This window comes from Podarcis filfolensis (genome assembly GCF_964270895.1).
Source record: "Podarcis filfolensis genome assembly, chromosome: 16".
NCBI classification, from domain to species: domain Eukaryota; kingdom Metazoa; phylum Chordata; class Lepidosauria; order Squamata; family Lacertidae; genus Podarcis; species Podarcis filfolensis.
In genome coordinates, this window is record NC_139620.1 from 11,087,969 (window position 1) to 11,115,897 (window position 27,929).

The 27,929-nt window shown below is 47.6% G+C and overlaps 2 protein-coding genes across 2 annotated transcripts; both read left to right on the top strand.

The window, feature by feature from the left end:
• The first annotated feature begins 448 nt into the window (after positions 1–448).
• Positions 449–6,295, top strand: LRRN4CL (LRRN4 C-terminal like). The gene is made up of 2 exons (XM_083591541.1): positions 449–859; positions 3,538–6,295. The coding sequence occupies exon 2, from the start codon at positions 3,543–3,545 to the stop codon at positions 4,419–4,421; it is 879 nt and encodes a 292-aa protein (XP_083447667.1). The 5' UTR covers positions 449–859; positions 3,538–3,542; the 3' UTR covers positions 4,422–6,295.
• A 10,662-nt stretch (positions 6,296–16,957) lies between these two features.
• On the top strand, positions 16,958–27,718 carry LOC310751771 (uncharacterized protein). Its single transcript, XM_083591416.1, has 6 exons — positions 16,958–17,213; positions 18,583–18,607; positions 19,302–19,355; positions 20,001–20,075; positions 23,782–24,959; positions 27,567–27,718. The coding sequence occupies exons 5-6, from the start codon at positions 23,865–23,867 to the stop codon at positions 27,678–27,680; spliced, it is 1,209 nt and encodes a 402-aa protein (XP_083447542.1). The 5' UTR covers positions 16,958–17,213; positions 18,583–18,607; positions 19,302–19,355; positions 20,001–20,075; positions 23,782–23,864; the 3' UTR covers positions 27,681–27,718.
• Positions 27,719–27,929: the final 211 nt, after the last annotated feature.

Sequence of the window (27,929 nt, forward strand, 5' to 3'; positions counted from 1 at the left end):
CCCTGGAAAGTGTGTTTGTGCTGATGCTCCAATGAGTGGCTGAGACCTGGGTGAGTGTATGGCTCCAGGCAGGGCAGAGCTGGTCTGGGAGCAGGAAAAATGCCTCTCCCTCTGTCTGGGATGAGCATCCTGAATCAGTTTGCCCATGTAAGAAGAGTCCGTCCCCCCCTTGGGATTGTGACACAGCACACAAACACACCCTTCCTTGTCTCCTGTCAGGACTTTTTTACTTTCTCTCTCTCTCCTCAACTCTTATTTATTCCCTCTCTTACCCAGAGGAGGGATTTCCGAGACGGATGTGAATAGCCCTTATAAGGCACTATTTGTTTTCTTTCCAGGCACCTGCCAGGGGGGTCCCTGTCAAGCCAAAGAATTTTCCACGCCCATTAGCTGCCTTGTACTCATTCCCACTGGCTGGGCCCAGCTGTAAAGGAGTGGGGGGGTGGAGGAAGAGGTTGTGAAGGGGGGCGATGAGATCATCCCACGAGGAGGATATAAAAGTTTGGGTTTTTGGCTTCGCAAGAGGCCACCACTTTGCTAGTTCCCGGCAGGCCAGCGCAAGGAGCTCTTGCTTATCATTTCCACGGATACCACAAATTGCTCCTCAGCTCTGAGGCGGCAATTATTTTGCCCCCAACCCCCCCAAACGGCCAGCTTTTGATACACACACACCACATTTCAGCACCACAGGCTTTTGGTCCTTGCCTGGTGGGTCCTGTTATTCCTGGAAACAGCTCCATCGTTCTTTCATCAAGGGGGGTTCCTGCTACCTTGCATCCTTTGGGTAATAACTTGTTGCAGAGACCCTTCCCCTGGCAGCCTGTTGCCTAGCAACCAAAAGCAGACATCCACCATCCAGGTGAGTGAATTTGCCCCCTTGAGGCACATCTCCTCCTCCTCGCCTCTTAAGTTGTGTTCCTCTTGGGGTAAAGTAGGGGTGGGGGATCTTGTTTGTTTGTTTTGGGGGGGGGGGTCACATTCCCATCTTGAGGGGTGGCGCATACTAGCAGCAGGAAGGGCCAGAAGTAAAAAGTCGGCATAGGAAGAAAGGTAACTTTTATGTTTGTATAGTAATCTGTTTTGTACACATCCTCTATCGGGGCAAGGAAAAGGTATCGTCAAAGTCCAAGGGCACATTCCAGCTTGGTAGAAACACTTAAGGAAGGCTGTTGAAGGGCCTAGCTCAGGATATATACATGTACTACCACGCCACAAGAATCCTGGGAACTGTAGTTCACCCCGCACAGATATACAGTTCCTTAACAAACTATAGTTCCCAGGATTACAGTGGTACCTCGGGTTAAGTGCTTAATTTGTTCCAGAGGTCCGTTCTTAACCTGAAATTGTTCTTAACCTGAAGCACCACTTTAGCTAATGGGGCCTCCCACTGCTGCTGCCCCGCCGCTGCACGATTTCTGATCTCATCCTGAAGCAAAGTTCTTAACCCAAGGTAATATTTCTGGGTTAGCAGAGTCTGTAACCTGAAGCGTATGTAACCCGAAGCATATGTAACCCGAGGTACCACTGTATTTGAGGCATTCTTTAAATGCATGGGGTATGTGCAGCCTCAGGAGGGATGTTGCCTGGAGAGGGTCCTGAGGAATCTGGCAGAGAGACCTGGATGGGTACATTTGGACTCCAGGCCTGAGTTCCCCGTCTCCTTGCTCTAGATCCTGCAGGAGGCAATGATGGACCCTCTGGTCCAGGAGAACTCTACTTCCAAAATCAGCAGAGGCAGATCAGATGAGGTCTGTTGCCTTCACGGCTTGCAGGTCGCTTCTGGGTACAGGGCGCACGACTAGATACACCCTTGGTCTGATCCAGCACATCAGCGTTTGCAAAGGGAAAGCAGCGCCCTCGTCTCACTCATCCCCCCCAACTTAGGCTGTGAATGCACTGTGCATTTAAAATATATGCAAACCATATTCCCCACCCCCTCAAAATAATAATAATAATTCTGGGAACAGTAGTTTGTTAAGGGTGCTGTGAAATGTAGCTCTATGGGGGTAAACTACAATTCCCATAATTCTTTTTGTGAGGTGCTTTAAATGTATGGTGTGTACGCAGCCAACATCTGGAGGGCCACAGGTTTCCTCATCCTGTGGGTTACCACTTCTGATTCAGTCCTTGACTCCAGCCACAAGCATGCATAAATCTGGCTATGCACAAGCAGTCACCTCGTTCAAAATAGTAATGCGTAATGTCAGATCTGGTGGTTTAGGAATTCTGAATGTTTCACCATATGGGCTTACACAGAAAGATGCGGGGGGGGGGCGGTATTTTATTTTAGATCTATATTTATATACAGTGGTACCTCGGGTTACAGACGCTTCAGGTTACATATGCTTCAGGTTACAGACTCCGCTAACCCAGAAATATTACATTGGGTTAAGAACTTTGCTTCAGCTTGAGAACAGAAATTGTGCTCCGGAGGCGCAGCAGCAGCAGGAGGCCCCATTAGCTAAAGTGGTGCTTCAGGTTAAGAACAGTTTCAGGTTAAGAACGGACCTCCGGAACGAATTAAGTACTTAGCCCGAGGTACCACTGTACGACTTAATATTTATAATTTATAAGCAGTGTGCATACTTTTTAAAGAACACTGTACAAAGAATAAGAACAATTAAACCCTAGAAATGGAGAAGAACCTTAAAATGCTGAAATTGGAAATACATTGTCAAGCACCTGCAGTTCAGCAGGGAATGGGCTGGGTTCTTATCTCAGTCAGGAGGGTAGTTCCACAGGATTGGAACCGCAATTTTGAACACACTTCTGGTAGTTACGAGCCATGTCTCTGAACCGTGGTACACCACTAACCGAGACTCCCTCAAATATCTCAGTGTTTGGGCAGAGATATATGGTCTCTGTGATAGTCTGGACCCAAGTTGTGGAGGGCTTTGTAAATTGGGTTTGTGATACCTCAGAGCATCTTAATCTCAGGGCTGTGGGTTCAAGCCCCACGTTGGACAAAAGAGTCCTGCATTGCAGGGGGTTGGACTAGATGACCCTTGGGGTCCCGTCCAACTCTGTGTTGATTCTATGACTCAGTATAAGGCAGCTTCCCATTTAAAAACAGCTCTAAAAACTATTACTTTTGATTAACTTAAACTGTTTATCGCCTTCTGTACAAATAGTAGTTTGGGATAAGAACCTACGTTATTTGGTTGTTTATGTATTGCATAAACACCAGCTTCTGAGTTAGGGTGGGATATTTCATTATTTATCTGTGTGACATTGCTATATGTTGAAAAAATTGATTAGAAAAAAAAATAGTTGAGGGGGGATATTGACCCCCTCCCTTGGTAATTCTCATAGAACTCTAGCCCAATGGTTGCCATTAATTTGATTCTGAATTAATTTTAGAATGAATTTCAATTAATTGATTGTGATTTTATGTAAACTGTGTTACTTTTACTGTTGTTAGCCGCTCTGAGCCCGGCTTCGGCTGGGGAGGGCAGCATATAAATAATTTTTATTATTGTTGTTATTAAAATAAATAAAAACACCCCTATTTTCCCCTTCTCTTCCATCTGTTACCAGGAGCCATGGAAATCCCAGGGCTGTTTCTGGTAGCAGCCTGGATCCTGACCCTCTGCCCCCAGGCATCACCGACAAGCATGGGGCACCCTTTGCCCGTGCCCCTGAAAGAGAACCCCCTCTTCCCGCATCCCTCAGGGAGCAACGCCCCGGCGGTGAGCAAAGACAGGACCTCATCGCCTGCTCCGGTCAAACCTTCTCTGGATTATCCTGACAATCAACATTACGACGATTACGACTACCCTCTGACCTCAGAGCCCCAGACGCCCGGCCTTCCACAGCCGCCCCATCACCTTTGCAAATACAACCCCTGCCAGCACCTCCAAGTGCCCTGCGTGGAGCTGAGTAGGGCTAGCGGGTGCTTGTGCCCGGGGGTCACCGGCCCAGATGTGCCCCCCGAGCCGCCCCGCCTGCAGATGGTCCACACGAGCGAGGTGGGAGCGAGCATGCGCTGGTGTGCCCCTTCTTCCACGGTCCAGGAATATCGCTTGCACTATCAGCTAGTCGGTGGGGACTTCCTCTCCGGCCCGGCCCTCAACAACACTTTCCGCTTGGCGGCTGTCTCAGGGTTGCTGCCAGATCACGAGTACCTGTTCTGCATCGTGGCATCCAACCGGGCCGGATCCAGCCCCACAGACGATGGCACCCGGCAGCACGGGCCGTGCCGCCTCATCCGGACTCCTGCCCACCAAATGCCCTACGCCTACATAGCTGCGGGGCTGGCTGCCACCCTCATCCTTGTGGTCATCTCTGCCTTGGCCTGGCATTTCTGCATCCGCAACAGGAGGAAGCATCCTCACCGCGGGTCGATGGACAACATCCTCGACGCTGAGCCAGGCCTGGACGGAGCGGCAAACATCTCTTTCCGCAGTGAGGAGCAGCTCTGAGCAGGGTGTTGGCATCTATTGGCAAGATGGCATCTCTGTTGCTTCAGAGTTTGAGGCTCTGTTTCTTTGGGGCAGCTTCACTTGACGCCATTGCTTTTAAAATGCTGTGTTTGTTGCTGCCTCCAGGGTGGAAGGGGCAGCGATTTTGTGTTATCCAGGCCTTCTTTTCAGCCGGAACTCACCGGAACTCAGTTCTGGTACCTCTCAGGTGGGCGCCATTGCCATTATAAGAGATCAAGTGAGGTATTCATGGTGAGTTCCGGCACCTCTTTTTCTCAGAAAAATAACACTGGTGCCATCCATGCTGTCTACACAGAGATGGCAACTGTTTTCTTCAAAGGCTCTGTCGTTTTCGTGGACCTTCGCCCAGCTCTTTTCCTGGTGCCTCTGGGGCGGAAAGGGAGCGATTCTGAACTCTCAGCGCTGGGGAATTTGAACCAGTCCACTCCCCTGATCTTTCATGGCCTGAGAGAGGGTACACAGAGAGATCTGACCTGGACCACCATTTTGAACTGTGGTCTACCAGGGCTGGACTTGCCATTAGGCAGAATGAGGCAGCGGATTCAGGCAGTTAAGGAGAAGCAGAAAAACGTTAGAGGACAGGACCCAATGTCCTTGGGCCTGTCATGAACAACACTGTTCCATTGTCACCAGTGCTGAAGTAATGTTCAACGTTGAGTCCAATCTGATTCTGTATGTGGATTGGACGCAGGGCCAGTGAAGGGTGTGGCCTGGGGAGAGGGGATGTGGCCTGGGGATACTTCCAAGGGCCAGAGAGAGAGAGTTGGAGGGCCAATTCAGACTCCGAGCCTGAAGTTCCTCATCATCATCCTCCTACAACATACTGTTTCTTCTCCAGCAAAATGTCTTGGCTCAACCCTGTACTCTACATACCCCCTTTGGGGAGGGGACTGCAAAGAACTTGTGTCGTTGTCACTCCCCAAGTGCCCACTCAAAGCCCCATGGACCAGTTCAGTCAGCTCAAGAAGAAGCCATGTATTCAGATCCTGCCAAATTGTCATTTCCAATTCTTTGGGATGTGAAGACGGTCTTTTAAGATGTTGCAAGAATCTATGTTTATTTATGTATTTATTATCAGAGGTTTTTTTTTAAAATAAAACAACATTACAGAGGTACAAAACTTCAGAGATATCTACAACTAGTGGTGGGGGAGAAATTTGATTCAATTCATGTTTATAGGTGAATCTACCTCTGGGAAGAGATACAGCTCAGTGGACAGAGCTTCTGCTTGGTGGGTAGCAGGTCCCAGGTTCAATCCCTGGCATCTCCAGTTAGGGTTGGGAAAAGACTCCTGGTCTGAAATCCTGGAGAGCTGCTGCTAGTCAGTGTAAGCAATACTGAGCTAGATGGGACATTGGTCTAACTCAGTATATGGGAGTTTCCTATGTTCCTACCTAATTTGCAACTTTCCCAAAACAAAGCTCAAAAACAGTCCCATTGTTTGAAATTTGCACTTCTCTGAATTTTGCAGAGCAGTTCTCCAAGTCATGTGTAGAAAAATGCTTATGCTAGATTGAGGGGTGCCTAAAATGCATATATCTGTGGGGGGGGGAGCATTACAAATGCATTGTATTAGAGGAAATTGATTTACACAAATGCTTATATTAGACACAATTGCACACCAGCATGTGTGCATTAGGAGGAATTTGACTAAAATGCTGATCAATTTTAATGAGTACAAACTGATATTGAAATGGGGAGAACTGAATTTAATATTAGAAAAATGAGAAAAAACAAAATGGCAGATTTGCTCATTCGACACCCACTCCAAGCCAGATATTCTCATAACTGCACATTGGTGTTAGTTGATTGTCGCTGGAGGAATCGGAGTAGAGTAAAATGCTGAACCATCATTTCCTGGAATGCCTTCGTTTCTTATTTATCTTTTCTTTCCAGAGCACCTCATATGAGTTATGGCAGCCTTACCCGACCTGCTGCCCATCCCTTTCAATGTTTTGGAACTACAACTCCCATCAGGCAGAGCCAGCCTGCTGAGTTGTAGTCCAAACCATCTGGAGGGCACTAAGTTGGAGAAAGCGGAGTCACTGGAACGTGGTTGACTCTTTCCTGACACACACACACACGTGTCGTTGCATCAGGACTAGAGTTTCCGTTGGCGGCTGTCCTTGGCAGAGTTCACAAGCTTTTGAGCTGTGTCCTGGAAAACTCAGTGTTTTCCAGATGTGTGTTGTTGAAGGAAGGCATGGGAACGGTGGGAATTTGGGAGTGCCTGCCTCTTGGCCGAGCTGGGACAACATGTACCCATAGGCCTCTGGGAGTATGGTAGGGTTGAGGAGGTGGGGACTTTCCCTCCCTGAGCATCTCTTGGATGCCTGCCTACCTCAAAAAGCAGATGTGAGAAAGTCTTCCCAGAGGGAGGCCTGTCCTGTCTTGGGTTCTGAGTCAAACTTGGCCCTATCCACACCATGCGTTTAAAGCATTATCATACAACTTCCATGGCTTCCCCCCCAAAAAAAATCCTGGGAGCTGTAGTTTGTTAAGGGTGCTGAGAGCATTTAGGAGACCCCTGTTCCTCTCACAGAGCTACAATTCCCCAAGTGGTTTAACAGTCCATACCTCTTCCCAGGGAACTCTGGGAATTGTAGTCCTGTGAGAGGAATTAGCGGGAAAGAGTTTTGGACCCCACCTGCACCCTGCTTCATACCACTTTAAATAGTTATGTTCCCCCCCCCCCAATAATCCTGGGAACGGTCGTTGGTTAAGGGTGCTGAGAACTGATGAAAGGTAAAGGAACCCCTGACCATTAGGTCCAGTCGTGACCGACTCTGGGGTTGTGGCGCTCATCTCGCTTTATTAGCCGAGGGAGCCGGCGTACAGCTTCCAGGTCATGTGGCCAGCATGACCAAGCCGCTTCTGGTGAACCAGAGCAGCGCATGGAAACACCATTTACCTTCCTGCCGGAGCAGTACCTATTTATCTACTTGCACTTTGACATGCTTTCAAACTGCTAGGATGGCAGAAGCAGGGACCGAGCAACGGGAGCTCACCCCGTCACGGGGATTCGAACCGCTGACCTTCTGATCGGCTAATCCTAGGCTCTGTGGTTTAACCCACAGCGCCACCCACGTCCTGCTGAGAGTTGATAGGGGGGCCCTAATCCCTGTGAGACCTACAATTCTCACAGTTCCTTGGGGAGAGGGATTAATGGTTAAACTGGAACTGTACATCTGTGAGGGGAATAGGGAGCCAATGGTCTGACTCAGTATAAGACAGCTTCCTGTGTTCCTTTAGATGTCTTAATGCAGACCTCTGTAAATAAGAAGTAAATTTGCATGGATGCTTAGATGAGGTTTAATTTCTTCACACCATCGTCAGTAATGCCCTCTTTGACCCGGGCATCGAAGGTGATATAAACAAGGCAACATGTCTTTGTGAAATTCCTGCTTCTTGTTGGCAGGAAATGGTTGGCATGAAAACATACGCAACAAGTTCCCCTTCGGACGGATCAGTCACATCTGCGTGCGGTGGCACACTCAGGCAGAGCAACGGCTGGCAAATTGTTGCACAACACAATCACATTCATTGTTGGTTTCAACACCATCTTCAGTCAGCGGGGGAAACCTTGTGACTGTGCACACACCACACACTTAGAGCGCAAACCCCCCCCACAAAGCATCCTGGGAACTGTAGTTGGTTATGGGTGTTGGGAATTGTCATTCCTCCAGGATTCTTTGGCACCAACTTGTTCTCACAGACAGGCCAGACCCACAAGCAGGGCGCCTGATGTGGATTGTAAGGTACAGGCCAGGTTGGTGTGAGCCACCTGACCCCAAACCAGGGCTTTTTTCAGCCAGAACTCACCGGACAGAACTCAGTTCTGGCACCTCTCAGGTGGTTGCCATTGCCATTTTAAGAGAACAAGGGAGGTGTTCATGGAGAGAGCCGGCGCCTCTTTTTCCAGAAAAATAGCACTGCCCCAAACCATTTTGGGTAGGGGTGGAGAATATTTTTATTCCTAGAGGCCACATTCCTTTCTGGGTAACCTTCCTGGGGGCACATGTCTGTGGCAGGCAATGCCAGAGGCAAAAGTGGATTGGTCAACAAACCTAAAATATACCCTTATACCGTAGGCCAGTTTGTACACACACCTCTCCAGTCAGGAAAGGAAGAAGCCTTATCAGAGTTTGAAGACATCCCAGTCAGGCAAAAACACTTGAGGGTTATAAGCTTTAAGACTTAATTAGGTAGAAAAAGAGACCGCTCATGGTCAGATTAGTTTCTTTGTGAAGCAAATAGGCTAGGCCAGGTCTGCTCCTTATCCACTTTGTAATGTAAACTTGAGCCACTATGTTTGGATCTACTGACTGAAGAGATGGAAGATACTTCTGAAATAAGAGATGAAATAAAAAAACCTAGTCAGGTCTGTTCATTATCCACTTTGTTATGCAAACTTGGGCCAAGGCATTTGAATGCTGAAGATACTTCTGGAAGAAGAGCTAAAGCAGGTTTTGGGGAGCCTTTTTGCTACCCTGGCTGGAGATGTATTTGCTCAGCATCAGGGCATTGGAGAGTCCCTCATAGGGGTCCATGGTAGTCTTTTCATCAGCCCATCTACATGTGGGTGAACCTGTTTCCTCCTTTACAGAAGACAGTCGTCTTTTTGACAGGCTGTCTGGCCGAAACTCCCTGCCCATAGAAAGACAGCATAGCAGGAACAGCATTAAGCAACCCATTTTTTTACATTCAACCAAGAGCACTTACTAGGTGTGGGTGGCAAAGAGAGGAAAGGGTATACAAAAGGAGAATTCCCTGGATGCCAAGATCCAGGTTTGGGACAATAACTATTTGATGAGAGAACCCCATCAACTAGTTAAAATCACAAAATATGCAGCAAAGGAAAGCATGGGAATATCAGCCGTTAGACCTTTTATAATATGCCATTGTGAGTTCCAAAATAGTCCACCCCATCATAGAAAAATACAAGGTTGGTAAGTTAAAAATGGTTTATTTACAAACTCTTCAAAGGTCAGGTTCATGTGCTTTTCTATACACCAGTCAGAAAACACAGGTGATACAACCTGGCTTAGTTTCAGTGTTGAAAGTTCTATTGGTATAGATAGAACACAATAATGGCTTGTTAGAGCCATGCAGTCTGAGCTTGGAACAACCATCTCAGGCCTCTTTACATGCTGAGCTTCTTGGGTAGAAGGCCTGGTTACCTGGTTCCTCCCAAGGTAAGTCTAGCAGGACAGCTTACTCTATGGTTTTAACCCCTGCATGTATTAGCTTGACTTAAAATCACTTTCCTGCAGAGAAAACCTGCAGTTTAGTGCTGAATTGGAGCAAACGGCAATTGGATTTTCCCAGTACTGGGAAACTTTTAATGTCTGGTGTATTATATATTATTTTATATTCTGTTGCACGCCGCCCAGGGTGACGGGGGCAACCCAGTCAGATGGGAGGGGTACAAGTAATGAACTGTTGCTGTTCCAATTCACTGCTTAGGAACAGGTTTTCCGGCCGGAGAAAAGGCAAAACTGCTCAAAATTGTGCCCCGAATGCACAGGACAAGGGGGAAAGCACTCGGAGAAGCAGAAGCGTGGACAAGCCCTCTCAGCGTTCTACGAAGTCCAAAGTATTTTAGTTTGCGAACAGCACCCGGGGCAGTGTTCTGGCTGAACACATAAACCCTCTCCCTTGTAAATCCTTGTCTGTTTATGCTTTTCCTGAATGTTTCCTCCTCCTTTGTTGCTCTATGCCAGGGACAAGAGTGAATCATATGTCTCTTTTTAAAACTTGGATTACGTTGTTCCCCTACCCCCACCCTCAAATTCTGGAGAGCGGGACTGTGTAGGAAGTGTTTATAGCCTTGGGAAGGTGGGGTGAGTGGGGAGGTTGTTTTTTGAGACATAAACAGTCTAGGACTCAACGCACGAGGTCATACTGTGTTGGGTTTGAGCACGCTCACAAACATGTGCACCATTCATGTGCAGAAACCCACCAGGCCTTGATTTAGATCCCAGATGAGTACACGTTCATGTAACACTCAAAATCTTTTCTCTCACACATGTGCAACACAGGGAATCCATCATCAGAGTTATGTAATTTAAAAAAAAATGTTGACTTCAAGTAACTGAGGGGCTCTAATTTTCATCAGAGCAGCAGCAACAAGCAGAGAAACGGGAGACAGTTAAATTACTGTTGGCCATGTTCCACTTTTCCCTATCAAAATTAAAGACTCCCGTAGCTAGGGATGGACAAAGTTGACAGTTATGGGTTCTCCTTTTGACAATCTTTTGACATCTGTTTGCGAATTTGTTTTTTAAGAATTCCTTGTGAATATTCATTAGCATTTCAGTGCAGTTTTTCCTAATATACATTGTTTTTATATGCAATTTTGCCCAATATACACATTTTCTTTTGCAAAGCAATCTTAAGAACATAAGAGCCACCTGTAGGACCAGGCCAAGGGCAAATCTAGTTCAGCATCCTTTCTCACAGTGGCCAACCAGGTGCCTGTGCAAAGCCCTCAAACAGGACCTGAGTGCAAGAACATTATCCCCACCCCCACCCCCACCCCGTGATTTCCAGAAACTGGTATTGAGAAGCAGAGCATAGCTATTGTTAAGTTGTGGGTGAACATATCAGACGACACAGCGAATCTTCAAACAGCTCTTGTTTATTCACAGGCCAGAACAGAACTGAACTGAAGGGTTCAGCCTGCTTAAATAGAGCTCCACTAGAACGCAACAGTAACCATTTTCTGTAACTATCCAATCACTGAACGTCACATTCAATCCCTTATTTGCATATGTGGATCTGAGTGAAAACTATCTACAGTATCCCCCTGCTGGCCCAGGGTGAGAACTTCAGTACATAACAGCTATCATGACTAGTAGCCATGAATTTGTTGAATCCTCATTTAAAGCCATTCTAAGTTGGTGGCCATAACTTCCTCCTGTGGAAGTGAGTTCCAAAGTTTGACTATGCTCTGCGTTAAGAAGTATTCTTTTGCATTTCAATGCACACTTTATCCCAATATATGCATCTTTTTACACTTTAGTTAGCTGGAGAACTGCATTATGCAGTTCAGAGAGCTGTGAATTTTGATGGAGGGTTGTGTTTCGGTTCACAAATTGTTTCAGATCAGTGTGAATCTGGTAAAGGTAAAGGTAAAGGGACCCCTGACCATTAGGTCCAGTCGTGATCGACTCTGGGGTTGCGGCGCTCATCTCGCTTTATTGGCCAAGGGAGCCGGCGTACAGCTTCCGGGTCATGGGGCCAGCATGACTAAGCCGCTTCTGGCGAACCAGAGCAGCGCACCGAAACGCCGTTTACCTTCCTGCCGGAGCGGTACCTATTCATCTACTTGCACTTTGACGTGCTTTCGAACTGCTAGGTTGGCAGGAGCAGGGACCGAGCAACAGGAGCTCACTCCGTCACGGGGAATCGAACCGCCGACCTACTGATCGGCAAATCCTAAGCTCTGTGGTTTAACCCACAGCGCCACCCACGGCCCTGTGAATCTGGTAGGTTAGCCTTTAAAAACTAATCCAGTTTCTGTCCCATCCTTACCTGCAGCTGATTCAAAGATGATTGTGTGTGTACGCCACGCAGTTCCTCTCAACATTTAATTGCAAGTCTGTCATAATGATATTTTAGCCCTTACGCATAGGCCACCCCGGCCAAGCCTTATTTGCAGCAGGACTTAAGAGATCATTCTTTATTACATTTTTATCCTCCCTTTCCTCCAGAGCTGTGGAGGTAGCCCACATGCTGATTCTTCCTCTCCTTTTAACCTCCCACTAACAACCTTGTGAGGCAGTTTACGCTGTGGGACAGCAACCAGGCCAAGGCCAGCCAGTTAATTTCCTGGTTGGGGTGGAATTAAATTCAGGACAAGCAAAAGACAAAAGAAAATACTTCACACAGTGTGTATAGTTCAACTTCCCCCTGTTCTGTGATGTGAGGGATAAGAAGCCACCATTTTGGAAATCAGTCCTCTTCGTAAAAAATCTGTTTGTGTGTTTGCCTTTTTTTTAAAAGGCTTCATTGAGCAAATTCACTTGGAGCCGTCTAAATTGGTTTGTTGGCATCAGGAAAGCATTCCCATGCTCCATTCATAGGAGGTTTTCTTTTCCTTGCTTCTTACATATCACGTTTTTTCCCCTTCCACCCAGCTGAGTCTTCCAGTAAAATTAGGAAGACAGCTGTTTGCCAGGAATGTAAAAGTCTAATTCCCAAGTGCAGCTTGCCATCCGTAAACAGATTCAGGATTTTTCCTTGATCACATGGAAACATGAATTGGAAAATGACTTGATCGAAAGGGATAAATGACTATTTATTTCTGCATTGAAGAAAATTTTTCAAAACAACCCCTGGAACTGAGAGTGTTGTATCTATGCCATATGTCTGGGACTTCAAAAAAAAGCTCCACAAGTTTGGGGTGTTCTGGTTTTTACTCTTCAAAGTATGGCAACCCTCAAAGTCAGCACAGGCCATGGGGGTGGAAGCTCAAGGTCCCAATCAGCTGAATAAGTAAGAATAAGAGGACCCCAAATTAATAGGATGTGGTGTTGTTGTTTAGTCGTTTAGTCGTGTCTGACTCTTCGTGACCCCATGGACCAGAGCATGCCAGGCACTCCTGCCTTCCACTGCCTCCCGCAGTTTGGTCAAACTCATGCTGGTAGCTTTGCGAACACCATCCAGCCATCTCGTCCTCTGTCGTCCCCTTCTCCTTGTGCCCTCCATCTTTCCCAACATCAGGGTCTTTTCCAGGGAGTCTTCTCTTCTCATGAGGTGGCCAAAGTATTGGAGCCTCAGCTTCACGATCTGTCCTTCCAGTGAGCACTCAGGGCTGATAGTTGCATAGCCGTCAAGTGTCCCGATTATCCAGGGAGAATCCCAGAATAACAAAAGCCATCCTGGTTTCTGATTTTACCCTGGAATGTCCCCATTTCCCCTGCCAGAGTGGCAATTTCGTCCCAATAATCATGCAAATAAAGGCTGCTTTTTCTAACTCCACATACACATTCCATATTTGCACTTAACTGCCTTGCGGTCCGCATGACACTCTTATTTTTAGCCTGGCAATGTTGGCACTGGAGGATCAAGGAATGCAGAAACCACTGCCAGTTGGGCAAGCAAGCCACAAGCAGGTGGCATACAAAGGCGCTTTGATTCTCCGTCCTCTCCCTGACTCAAAACAACTCTGTTTAGCTTGTGTGTGTTTGCTACCAAGATATCAAGTCTGAATTAGCTTCGTTCTCTCACTGGGGCAATAAAGCTGTGACTGGGCTATGTCGCCTCGGTCTGCAGGGGGCAGTTCAAATTACAGATCGACATCCCTGCACATAGAAGACTAGCACATCAAGAAGCACCCTTCTCTCTGAGATGCTAAGGAGGCGCCAATGTCGCACTCTACCCCAATCTCTGCATGGTGTGAGATTCTAGGTGCCTACCCAGGGTTCAGTTTGGCAACACCTTGGCTGCAGGAGTTGCCAGAAGGTGCCATCCTACTGTCTTAGGGACTCCACTCCAAATTTTGTAGGGTTTTCCCCTTAGTCTTTTATTTTTCCCAAAGACATCCCACAAGGCAGTAGAGGTTTAGCATCAAGAGTTTTTCTTTTCCTAGATGGGCTCCCTGCCCTGGCTGATGTGTCCCATCTGCACCTTCCTTCTGGGGAGAATACTGCTAGTACAACACAACAGTGGTACCTCGGGTTACATACGCTTCAGGTTACGGACTCCGCTAACCCAGAAATAGTACCTCGGGTTAAGAACTTTGCTTCAGAATGAGAACAGAAATCGTGCAGCGGCAGCAGGAGGCCCCATTAGCTAAAGTGGTGCTTCAAGTTAAGAACAATTTCAGGTTAAGAACAGACCTCCAAAACGAATTAAGTTCTTAACCTGAGGTACCACTATATATTTTTTGATAAAATATGCATTTTCTCATTTTGATTTTTTTAATGGTGTTTTATGGGATTCCCACCAGCCCCCTGCTTATTTTATTCTAATATGCGACCTACCACCTTGATACGTTTTTGTGGAAGTTCAGTTTATAAATACATTAAGAATCGCGATGATGTTCTAATCTGGAAGGACCTGGAAAGTCTAGTGTGAAGGAAGGTGGCATTCCAAAAATTCTTTCAGTGGGTTCAGCCATCGCCTCTTACAGAAGTTCCTTGTTCACTCGTTTCCCGTCTATGAAGGAAGCTTCTGTTCGGTACCTATTTTCCTTGGTAAAAAAGCCAGAGGGGCTTTGGAGACCATCATATTGGGGCCCCAGGCACATATTTCTTCAGGACTGACTGAAGCAGAGCCAATCTCACCCACCTCAGATGGACGGATGTTTATACGCCCTTCATTAAAATTATGAACATCAAGTGCTGGAGCTTTTACAAACAAGATTCCATTTGAGTGTCTTGTTCTGCAACTCAGACAGTCTGGAAAGGAGTCAGAACTTACGGCTGGTGCTAAAACTTCATTAGTTTGTCCTTTTCCATCCCCCTGGCAGCCAAAAAGGGGTATGAAATTTCTACCACACCCTTTCTGTGCAAATCAGACTGAGTAGACAGGCCGTGATGCTTGTTTGAAGTACATTTAAAGCACACAAACACCCCCAAAATTATGGAAACGGTTGTTTTTAAGGCAGTTGTAGCCCTATTAGGGGTAAACTACAGTCCCCAGGATCCTACTTTTGGGAGGGTGATATAAATGTATGGTGTATATGCAGCCTTAAAATTCTGGTGTCCTGTCTCTATCCAACCCTTCCCTGAATGCTGTCTAGCATTTCCTAGAATTGAAATGTGGACATGGTTGTAACCTGTTGTGCAGCTGAGGGAGCCAGAGACAAACGTGGGCAGAGCAACTATTGTAATTTTTACCTTTGCAGAGTAGGCTAGTTTCTACACACATAAGGCTCTTCCAAATTTGCACTTGAATCAGAATAAACGGATTGACATTTGTTATGATTGAGTGGTAAACAACGGGTTATCCTGGGGAAAGAGGTGGGGCAAATGGAAAGCTGCTCGGACCCATCATGGCTAGAAGGAACATGCAGAAGTGTGGACAAGCCCTTAATCACACACCCTTCTCTATCTTCTACCCAGGCAAGCAAGAGGCATTGTTAGAGTTCCAGCCAGGAAAAAACACTTAAGGGGGGGAGTGAAGCTAAGCCAGTGCGGTGAGTGACCTGGGGAGACTCCCAAGGGCCAGAGAGAAAGAGATTATTGCATATATTAATATTGTGCAGTTTGAAGCAACTGGATGAGTGAAAACGGAGTCCTTTTAGAATGAAGCATTGACCAGAGCCATGAAAATATTATTCAAGGTTTACTTGCATAACTTTCTTTAACAGGTAAGGGTACCCCTGCCCGTACAGGCCAGTCGTGTCCGACTCTAGGGTTGTGCGCTCATCTCACTTAAGAGGCCGGGAGCCAGCGCTGTCCGCAGACACTTCCGGGTCACGTGGCAGGCGTGACAAAGCTGCTCTGGCGAGCCAGCACCAGCGCAGCACACAGAAACGCCATTTACCTTCCCGCTATAAAGCGGTACCTATTTATCTACTTGCACTTAGGGGTGCTTTCGAACTGCTAGGTGGGGAGGAGCTGGGACCGAAAGACGGGAGCTCACCCCGCCGCGGGGATTCGAACCGCCGACCATACGATCGGCAAGTCCTAGGCACTGTGGTTTTACCCACAGCGCCACCCGCGTCCCTCTAACTTTCTTTAAAACATAACAAAAACCAGTAAATGATACAGCCATGCAGCTCCATATCTTGTGCATATCCAGCACAGGCAGAGCGTATTTTCAGAAATAACTTTAAACGAGGGTTACCATATGTCTAAAAGTGAAAATCCGGATACAAATGTTGTTCAGCTTCCCCCCTCCAACATGGGTTGCCATACTTCCGGATTTTCCCAGATATTTCAACCATTTCCGCCCGGACACCGTTTCTGACGGCACATGGCAGCCCTATTTAAACAGGACTGAGATCATAACACCACCCTGTTCCAGCCTCCATTAGCCTGGAGCTGTTTACAGAGAAGAGAAGCTGTTTACTTCAGAAGAGTCTTATACATTTTTATTCCGCAGAGTCTAAAAGAACAAAAACGGCGATTTGTAATTCAATACCTTAATCGTCTGACCTAAGGTTGCTCACTCACACTGTTAGCTAGCTAGAGAACAACAACAACCAGAGAGTGCTCTTCTAACATAGCCCCCATGGAAAATCCCCATGTTAAAGCCTTTTGCCAATGCACATTTAATCATTGTCAATTAAACCAATAATACTTAACAGATATTCCCCTCACAGAGCTGAAATTTCCCAGAGTGGTTTGACCATCAGGGAACTCTGGAAATGATAGCCCTGTGAGGGTAATGAGGGTTTCCTAACAACTCGCAGCACCCTTAACAAGCTACAGCTCCCAGGATTAATATTTTTTTGGGGGGGAGCCACAGTTGTCTAAAGCAGTATCCTAGCGCTTTAAATGTGTGGTATCAATGTGGCCTTTGTCGTGTGTGTGGACAGAGAGAACAGTCAAGAAGGTTGCTTAGGAACGTGAATTCTGAGGCCTGGGAGGGTCTCCAATGCCACCATCTTCTAAAGCTCTTGCAGATCCCCCCCAAGCCCTTTTAGCCCCCTTGACCAAAACTCTCAGGGAGGTCCTCCCAGTTTGGCGCAAGACCTCCAAGCACCAATTTAAGGCTCTTGCTCCATTTCTCCCCATCCAGGAGGATGGGGAGCAAACAGCAGAAACCCACAGCCGTATCTGCACCCGGGTCGCTCAAAGTGAAGATCATCTACTGGTGAGGCGGGGGAAAGTGTGTGCATCGATCGGTCAGTCCTCGGGTCTGACCGCAAGAGGGTGTGCTCCTCTGTTACTCACCGCCACTATACAGTGAGTGTGGCAAGAGTGGTTGGGCAAGGACCCGGAGACCACGGTTCAAATCCCCACTCAGCTGTGCATCTCACTCAGGGTCCTTGAGGGCCAATGGCTGTCTCTCAGCCCAACCTACCTCACAGGGGTGCTGTGAGGGTAAAATGGGGGAGCGGGGAGGACCATGTATTTGAGCTCTTTGGAGGAAATGTGAGGTATCAACTTGGGCGCCCACCTGCAATTTTGGGGGGAGTGGGTTAAAATAAAGTACTAAAAGTTTTTTTTGTGGGGAGGAGTAGGATAATTTATCACAAAACAAGTTGTGCCTGTACATTTTGCCCCGTAGCTCAGGTTCTACAAATGCTGAAAATGTACTATAAAAGAAATCTGTGAATGTGGAGATTATGGTATATCGGGAAGGGGGACCCCAACTGCCTCTCATTCCTCCCCCCTCCTCAGATACCCATGGATATAAATGTAGTCTATACTGTTGTGAGTTTGGGGGAGGTAGACTGTATGCCTGAGCCCCTTCTTATTCTTAGATCAAAAGGAGGATTCAAACTGCTGAATTAGCCAGGCAAGGGCTATAATGGCCCCCTAAGTATGGGTCCTTAAGGTAACAAAGGAAGTGGCTCTGTGCCAGAAGGCGAAAGGATAAGCCCCCTCTCTCTTAATTGCCTGGAAGTTAATAAAACAAAAGGCCTGAGAGGTTTGTGAGCGTAGAAGCTAGGTAGAGGAATAACCCAGAGAGAGAGAGAAAGAGAGGCATGCTTGGTTTCTCTTTGAATCCATGACTTTAGCTATAAGAGAAACAAGATCCTCTTGGGGTGTTCATAATGCTGTGAACCCCTCCATCATAGGCTCAGGTGGTATATAGGTGTAAATAAACCATAAATCCTAAAGACACCACAGCCTCCGCTGTCCCTCATTCCAAAGAAACCAAACCCTGGGACCCCTCACACCACTCAGAGACTGGGGTGGTGTGCAGTAATACTGCATATTTTGGAAAGTTATTTGTCGTCTTTGGTTAAACTATATTTTAACTCAATTTTGCATGATGCGGCTCCTAAGATCAAGGCGCAAGTTTCCGTCCGTGTTGTAATACAGTTGGGCACCATTTTGAATCAAGATTGCAGATGGAACTTTTCAAACCTGTGCTTATTTCAAACCGTGCTGGTTCTTTTGGTTTCCTAGAATTCCTCAGCCAATCTGGGTATGAGGCTGATGGTAATAAAATAAACAGAATCATAAAACACTGGCAACTTTACAAACAGACCATTTGTTTTTTTGTTTTTTAGAGCCGAATGAGGGTACAAAAGTCGGGTAAGTGTCCCTTGCAGGAGAGCTGTTCCTCCTCCCAAATATCACCCCCTCACACACTTATTCTGCCCTGAGCACCCCACCACTACTGAATCCCCCAATTCATGCCCTTTGTTTTTCCTTAGTCCCCTTCAAATCTTGTGATTCTCTGAATACCAGTTTCTGGGAATTACAAACAGGAAAGAGCTGCAGTTCCACTCAGATCCTGCTTGCAGGCTTCCCTGAGGCATCTAGTGGGCCATTGTGAGAATCTGACCCAGCCTGATCCCGATTTGGCCTGATCCTGCAGGGCTCTGAGTACCACAAAGTTAGGGGAGAGTTGCTATCATACTCAGGTCCTGCTTGTGGGCTCCCTTCCCATTGAGGCATCTAACTGGCCACTGTGAGAACAGATGAGCCTTTGGACTGAACTGGTTCTTAAATACCCCTCCTTTCTAAACCCCAATGTTGAGAGGTGTGGTGAGGAGGGGTAGGGCACATAGTGCTGCTTCCCCAACAGGATAATAATAATAAAAATAAAAATTTATTTATATCCCGCCCTCCCCAGCCGAAGCTGGGCTCAGAGCGGCTAACAACGGTAAAATAACACAGCATTCTAAAATCGATGTGGGATGTGGGAATAGACCTCCGCCTGCCGCCTTGCTTTGAAAGAAAGAAAAAAGAGCTGACTACATTCTTCTGTGATTCATCTCTCTAGTTCTTGCAGATTAAAAAGCTCCTGGAAAAATGCTTCCCGAACATGCTGGAAATTGTAAGTGACGTGCCTCTGCGGGTGGGACCAGGAGACAACTCTTGGGGGATAAGAGGGAGTTTGGATGCGTTGCGGTGCCCTCCACACCATACATTTAAAGTTCTGTACGTGGCTTCCCCAAAAGGTTCGTGGAGCTACAATTCCCAGCACCCTTAAAAAACCTGCAGTTCCCACGATCCTCTGGGGGAAGCCAAGTGCTTTATAATTGTGCCTTCGATGTATGGTGTTGGTGTGACCATGAATAGTGATTTTTGGTGTGAGCACAGGAATGTTTATTATTCCATTTATGTCACGCCCTTTCCCCCAAGGTGCCCAGGATGGCATCATGCACTGTGACCCTCACAACAACCCTGTGAGGTAGGATAGGCTGAGTGTGAGTGACAGGCCCAAGGTTTGCCCCATTACATGCTCACAGTGACCCTGTGCAGTAGGTTAACCCGAGACAGTGACTGGCCTCACCCCACCCCGTTTTAAGTGTACAACAACCCTGTAAGGTAGGTTAGGGGGAGAGGGAGTCGTGGGTGCAAGTGCACACCCAATTTTATTCTCATAATGACTCTGTGTGGTTGATTAGACTGAGGGAGAGTGACAGGCCCAAAGCCTTCCTCCCAGTTTCTCCTCTTTCTTTTCCTCTTTCCTCTCCAGGTTGGGGAAGTTGCTGGCCAAGGTGCCTTTGAGGTGGTTCTCCCAGCATCCGGTCAGATTTTGCACTCGAAGACGGTGAGTACCACCAAAATGGACTCTCTGATTTGGCACACGCACCTGGTACCAGTGGCGTAGCGTGGGGGGTGCAGGGGGGGCCGGCCGCACCGGGTGCAACATCTGGGGTTAGGGCAAATCCACGGGTTAGGGGGCGCAAATTACTTGCCTTGCCCCGGGTGCTGACAACCCACGCTACGCCACTGCCTGGTACACACCGTACATTTAAAGCTTCCCCCTAAGAATCCCGGGAACCGTAGTTTGTTATATATAATATAATATAATATAATATAATATAATATAATATAATATAATATTTTAAAAAATTTCTGTACTGCTTTATATTTTTAAGGAAAACCTCTAAGGGGTTTGCAGCATATTAAATCAATAAAACATAAATAAAACAATCTGAAGAAAGTCAAATATAGAGTATACCAGGGGTCTGCAAACTTTTTCAGCAGGGGGCCAGTCCACTGTCCCTCAGACCTTGGGGGGGCGGGCGGTGGACTATATTTTTGGGGGGGAAATGAATGAATTCCTATGCCCCACAAATAACCCAGAGATGCATTTTAAATAAAAGGACACATTCTACTCATGTAAAAACATGCTGATTCCCGGACCGTCTACAGGCCGGATTTAGAAGGCGATTGGGCCAGATCTGGCCCCCGGGCCTTAGTTTGCCTACCCACGGAGTATACAACCAAAGCAACATAACACAAAACTAAAATATTATCTTAAAGATTTCAAAATAAAACATTAAAAAGGAGGTTAACTATAGAATACATATTTAACATAGATTGTAGATCCATAGATTCATAGCTCTGTGAGGGATAAACTACAGTTCCCAGGATTATTGGGCAGGGCAAGAAATGTGCATTAACAAACGAATGCTTTGTACGCAGCCGTACTAACACATCCACATAGCACATTTCTTGAGTTCTGACAGCATATGGGTTTGATTCTGCCATAAGTCGCAAAAACCTACAACCTAAGACAGTGGTACGCCGAGGAATCAGTGGTGTCGCAACGGGGGGGGGGTGCGCCCTGGGTGCCATGTCCGGGGGGGGTGACAAGAAGGCACCCCCGGGAGCTTGCAGCAGCGCAAGCAGCCATCGCGCCGCTGCAGCCGCATGTGAGGATCCTCCGTTCGTGGCTCCAGCTGCCAGCAGAGGATCCCAGCGCCGGCGGCAAACCGCTATGTACAGCACATGTGCGGCGTCGCATGCATGTGCTGTACGTAATGATGCCACACATGCACTGTACATAGCGGTTTGCTGCCAGCGCTGCTCGAGCGCCGTACGGATGACAGTGGGATCCCTCTGTTGCTGCTACAGCCGCATGTAGAGGATCCTCTGTTCGCGGCTGTAGCAGCGATGGAGGGATCCCGGCACATGGCACTGGAGTGGCGCTGCCGGCAAACCGCTATGTACAGCTCATGTGCGATGTCGCTACGTACGGCACATGCGTCGTACATGCCAACACCGCACATGCGCCCTACATAGCGACACCCCGACCCAGGTGTCACGATGCCTTCGTTCGCCCCTGCAAGGAATCAATATACAGTAAACCCACAACTTACACACATTTAACTTGTGCGCCTTCAGCTGTGTGTGTGTGTGGCAAAAAATAAAAATTAAGAAAGGGCAGAAAGTGGGGGGTTCCAGGAAAAAATGACTTGGCAATCCCACCCACCTTTGAACCCAATATGTTTTGACAATATGGTTTTTGGCTTTAGGCACGATCCCCGGAATGTACCCCCCCACAAGTAATTTGCTGGCTTGCTGTGCAAAACTGGGGGTCCCTTCCCTTGGCTGAATCATAGATTCATAGAATCGTAGAGTTGGAAGGGACCCTGAGGGTCATTTAGTCCACCACCTTGCAATGCAGGAATCAGAAGCACCCGTGACATATGACCATATGACTCCTGCTCCCTTCCAGCTGGGATGTTCTGCCTGCCTTCTACATTTCTATGAGGTAGCTGAACACTTAGAGCTGAGGTGCCCCCTAGTGCCCATACCTCTCCCAACATTTGAAAAAGCCCAAATAAGAAATGAGTTTTCCAGGTACCACTTCCAGATGGGCGGTTGTTGTCGAAATCATTGCTGCTCTTGTATGGAGGTATTTCACAGCATCTAGATAATGCTCTCGTCATGAAAATGCCAACCTGTACTCTTCTTCTTTTTTCTACGTATAATCTGAATTTATCATTACTATTTCTTGTTATTTAAACAATTTCATTTTTATGTAATATACACCCACCCACCCACACCACCATATCATAAAATATCTGGGCAATGTGCACCTATACACACACACACACACACACACACACACACACACACACAATGATATATCAAACACCATGATAAAAAAACAAAATCCAGCAGCTCAGATTTGGCAAAGTGCAATGGTTTAGGGAGGAGCTCCTCTTGGATCTAGCAGGTGGTTTCATGTGTGAGAGACTGGCTCAGTTTCCTTACGAGTTTCGCTCAATTTGTCAATCTGACTCCATAGTAAACATCAACAAAACATGGAACCAATTGGTTTTCTATTAGCTTGTGATTAAAAAATAAATAAATATTGGCTTCCTGGTGGGGTCTAGGGGCAAATCTTGGGAGGCCTAAGTAAGAGCTAGGGTGAATTCTGGTAACTCAGGATTTCTATGCAAGTCCTCAGACCTGAGCTTTACAACAACTCAGGTTCAGAAAGTGTAGAGATGCTGCTAGACACTTGAAGGACTGGGGGCATCAAGCCCACACTACTAATTGCAAAAATACATAGGGTTCCTCTGAGCAAATGTAAACAGCAGGTGACCAGGTTTCCACTAGGACTGCGCTTTGCACAGTGGCCGGTTGCTCTGCAAGCAAAGTAAAATACTGTAAATATATAAAGTTTTAAAAATGAGGGAGGGCCCCCATTTTAAAGCCCCCTGAGCCACCCCCTGACGCCACCCTTAGAAAAGTGCACATCTTAATTCAGTTTGCAGAGGAACTGAAATCGTGGGAGAGGAGCTCCTGTGTGGTTTAGCTGCATCTTGCTAATCTGATTGGTTCTGTGACTGGTAGTGATGTGCTCCTGAGAACTGATAGCCGTACCCCCACACAAAGAAAACTATAGGAAGGAGGGATCACTTTCCATGCTGCATCCATTCGTTCCGGTTTTTACTCTTCTGGACATTAAAAAAAAAATCAAAATCAAAAACTTTCCTAACCACTCTTTGGGTTGCATTATCTGATGCTAGTCCTGCTCAGAGAAAGCCAATTGAAATGAATGGACCTAAGGCCAACCGGTTCATTAACGTCAATATGTCTATGCTGAGTAGGACTAGCATGGGATAGAAGCCTTTGTCCCCAGTTGCTCAGACTGTGGCACATGATCCCTCTTTCATCCTTGCAACACCCCTGTGAGGCAGGTTAGTCTAAGTGGAAATGCCTGGCTCAATGTCACCCATTGAGCAGGGCACTGGACCCAGGTCTCTGCAGTCATCACATTATAACACTGCAACTGAAGGATGGGGGAACCTGCAGCCCTCCAGATGTTGCTGGACATTGACTTCCATCAGGTTCTGCTGACTGAGGCTGATGGGAGCTGAAGTCCAACAGCACCCAGAGGGCCACTGGGTCTCCCTCCCTTCTGCTCTAACCACCGTGAAGCCTTGCCCTGCGGGGCTTTTCTGCAAAAGTCAAGAGAGGGACTAGTAATGCGTCTCCCTTCCCCTCCCTTTAAGAATGGCGATGGGTTCGTGGACACCAATGATAAGGTGAAAAAAATCTGCACTGGCCTCAGAGCGAACCTGAAGACCAAGAGCAAATGGAATCCCACAAAAGAATTGGAATCATTTGCAATCGTGGGTGCGCAGTCGTCAGCAGAAAGCCAAGGGACGGGCAAATCAGAAACCAATCCATCATTGCAGCGGGCTTCAGACCATCAACCGTCAACACTGGTGCAGGTGCAAGAACGGCGATCAGTACCGAAGCCAAAGGTGGAACAACCGCCAACGGTGAAACAGGTGCAAAAAGGCTGATCAGCACCGGGGCCGGCATTTGGGCAACCATTAACGGTGGAACGGATGCCGGAGATGCCAAAAGGCTGATCAGCACCAAGACCACCGTTCGTACAACAGTCAGTGGTGGAATGGATGCCGGAGGTGCAAAAGGGCTGATCAGCACTGAAGTCGGAGTGCGGACAACCGTCAACGGTGGAATGGATACCGGAGATGCCAAAAGGCTGATTAGCACCAAGACCGCCGCTTGTACATCAGTTAACGCTGGATCGCTCTCTGAATGTACCAAAAGGCTGATCAGCACCAAAGGCAGCATTTGGACAACCATTAATGGTGGAGCGGATGCCGGAGATGCCAAAAGCCTGATCAGCACCAAGACCGCTGTTTGTAGAAGAGTCAACGCTGGAACGCATGCTGGATGTACCAAAAGGGTGAACAGCACCAAAGACAGTATTTGCACAACCATTGATGGTGGAACAAATGCCGGAGGTGCAAAAAGGCTGATCAGCACTGAAGGCGGAGTTCGGACAACCATCATCGGTGGAACGGATGCTGCAGGTGCAAAAAGGGCGACCAGCAGCACCAAAGCCGGCATCGAAGCAACAGTTAACGGTGCAACGGACGCTGGAGGTGCAAGAACAGCAGTCAGCATCAAATCCAGCGTCGGAAAGATCATTCACAGTGCAACAAATGCTGCAGGAGCAAGAACAGCAGTCAGCATCAAATCCAGCATTGGAAAGATCATTCACAGTGCAACAAACGCTGCAGGAGCTAGAACAGCAGTCAGCATCAAATCCGGCATCGGGACAAGTGTTAACATTGGAACAAATGCTGCAGGAGCAAGAATCAGCGAACGACGAAGCCCCCATTCCAGGGAGGCCCACATTCATCAAGACGACCAGGTATCGGGGTGCTGGGGGATTGGTAGAGTCTTGAAGTGATGGGCAGAAATATTTGCTTGGGGAGGCCAAATTAGGCTCACAGGCCCAGGGTTCACCCCCACCCCGTTTTAGACAAGGGATGAGAAACCTCAGACCAGGCATCTCTGGCTGACCCTTGGGCCACACTCCCTCCCCAGGCACACCACTTCTCTCCAGGTCACACCCCTAACTGATACAGTACTCCTCTTTTTCACTCATATAGGAGGGAATCCAAACATTAAAACTCTGCCATTTGGCTAAATGGCAGTAGCAGTTCTTTGCACTTTGCTTGAAATTTATTGACCAATTTAGGGTTCCTCCTGACATCCTTCTTAATGTCCATTCATGATTATTTGTGCTCATGATGGTGTCGGGGCTGTCATACACAACCCCAGTTTCAGTATTGTACTTGTTTGTGCTACAAAGATTTTGGGGTGGACACGCTTCCAGTCTGCCCATGCCTTGAAATTTCCTGCTAAACTTCTCGAGCACTCTTTCCCCACTCTCCATAACAGCATAAGAAGAGTCTTGCTCTATCAGGCCAGTGGCTCATCTAATCCATCATCTTGTTCTCGCAGTGGCCAAGCAGCTGCCCCAATGGGAACAAGACCTCAGCACAAGAACACTCTCCCCTTTTGTAGTGTCCAGCACCTGACATTCAGAGGCCGAGTGCCTCTTGACAGTGGAGGGATAATAGTCAACACAGCTAGTGACTGATAGGCAGTGGCGTAGCGTGGGCTGCCAGTGCCCATACAGAATATGCATGTGCATTGAACTTACTAATGGCCTCTGCGTCAACCAAGAGATCACAGCCGCAGAGATAAAAAAAAGAAGAGTTATTTTGTTGTCTGGAGAGGTCACTTCTTGGTTCGCATGTAAAAGCTGTTTTAAACAGAGTCCAGCAATGGAAGTGCATAGCTGTACTGAGGCAGTACCTGGTATTGAAATTCTGCACCCCTAACAAATTTTGCATGGGAAGCAGGTGGCGCTGTGGGTTAAACCACAGAGCCTAGGGCTTGCCAATCAGAAGGTCGGCAGTTCGAATCCCTGTGATGGGGTGAGCTCCCATTGCTCGGTCCCTGCTCCTGCCAACCTAGCAGTTCAAAAGCACATCAAAGTGCAAGCAGATAAATAGGTACCGCTCCAGCGGGAAGGTAAACAGCGTTTCCATGCGCTGCTCTGGTTTGCCAGAGGTGGCTTAGTCATGCTGGCCACATGACCTGGAAGCTGTACGCCGGCTCCCTCGGCCAATAAAGCGAGATGAGCACCGCAACCTCAGAGTCGGTCACGACTGGACCTAATGGTCAGGGGTCCCTTTACCTTTACCTAACAATTTTTGCACCCAGGGCAACCGCCCCTGTGCCCCCCCCCCGCTACGCCACCGTAGATAGCCTTATCTTCCGCCATCACATCAGATCCAGAAGTATAGTGGGCCCCTGTTCAGGCCAAGATGAGAGGGCATCTCATGCCACACAACTGTTCCCTTAGATCAGCTGCAAAGGAGGGACCTGTCACTCAGCCGCCATCCAGTATACACTTTGCTGCCTCTTTTGCCTCAGTCCAGCCTCTCACTCTTTCCTTCTGCTTTTAAGGGCGGGGAAACCCCTCCAGAAGCAGAGAAAGTAATGGCGGGTGGGGCCTCCTGGCCTACTCATTGAAGTGATGGCTGTTCTAGGACGGCCAAATGGCTTGTGCCAACCACACCTTGCACTTGCCACAACTGTGGAACAACTTCTGCCCCCCCAAAACTCTGCAACATCGAGTTGCGACTACTAGGCTGGCCAAACCTGCCAGTCTGAATTTCTCACTTTTCCTAAGTTTGGTTCTCCACATTTCCACATCAGTTTGCTATTTTGTTTTTTTAAACGCCCTCTTGAAAATTCACCAGCATCTTAGTGTGAATTCCTCTTAATTTGCATTCTTTTGGTATGCAGTGCACATTTTTGCAAAGCTATTTTCCCTGATGCACTGCATTTCTGCCTTTTATATTCAGGGATACATGCATCTTTATGCACACTTACCCTGGTGTTTACACATTACTTGGCTGGGGAACTGCACTGCAAAATGCGGAAATTTTTAAGGGTGGCTGTGTTTTAATTCACGTATTGTTCCAGGAAGGGACGCAGGTGACTGTGGGTTAAACCACAGAGCCTAGGACTTGCCAATCAGAAGCTCGGCGGTTCGAATCCCCGCAAGGGGGTGAGTTCCCGTTGCTTGGTCCCTGCTCCTGCCAACCTAGCAGTTCGAAAGCATGTCAAGGTGCAAGTAGATAAATAGGAACCGCTCTGGCGAGAAGGCAAACGGCGTTTCCGTGCACTGCTCTGGTTCACCAGAAGCGGCTTAGTCATGCTGGCCACATGACCCAGAAGCTGTACGCCAGCTCCCTCGGCCAATAAAGTGAGATGAGCACCGCAACCCCAGAGTCGGACACGACTGGACCTAATGGTCAGGGGTCCCCTTTACCTTTATTGTTCCAGGAAGTGTGAATTCCGTAGATATGCAAGCTGATTCAAATTTCTCCTACATCCCTCCCTGAGTACCCCATTCCTGGGTGGGTGCCCTGCTGATCTGGTTTCCTTCTTCCTTCAGGAAGTGAAGGTGCCGTTGGAGAGCAGATTATGCCGGGATCGTCCGAAAAGGTGGCGTGACCTTGGGCGATCCTTGATAACCCCCTGCCCTCCTCAACTAGGATCCCCCACCTAGCTGGCAATAATATTAATAATAAAAAAATGGAAAATCTATAGGATTGTATTATTCTTTGCTTTATCAGGGTGTTGGGTAAGGAGTAGGGAGGAAATCATCCGTGCTGCAATCCTGCGAATCAGGTATTAGAAACACCAGTCCCACATTTTTTTCTTCCTATTTGCCCTGTTTGCAGTTTACATTATAGCAGAGATGGCGGCATCCAAACTCGGCACACGAAGGCGGGAAGTGGGGTGAAGAGTCCTTGGG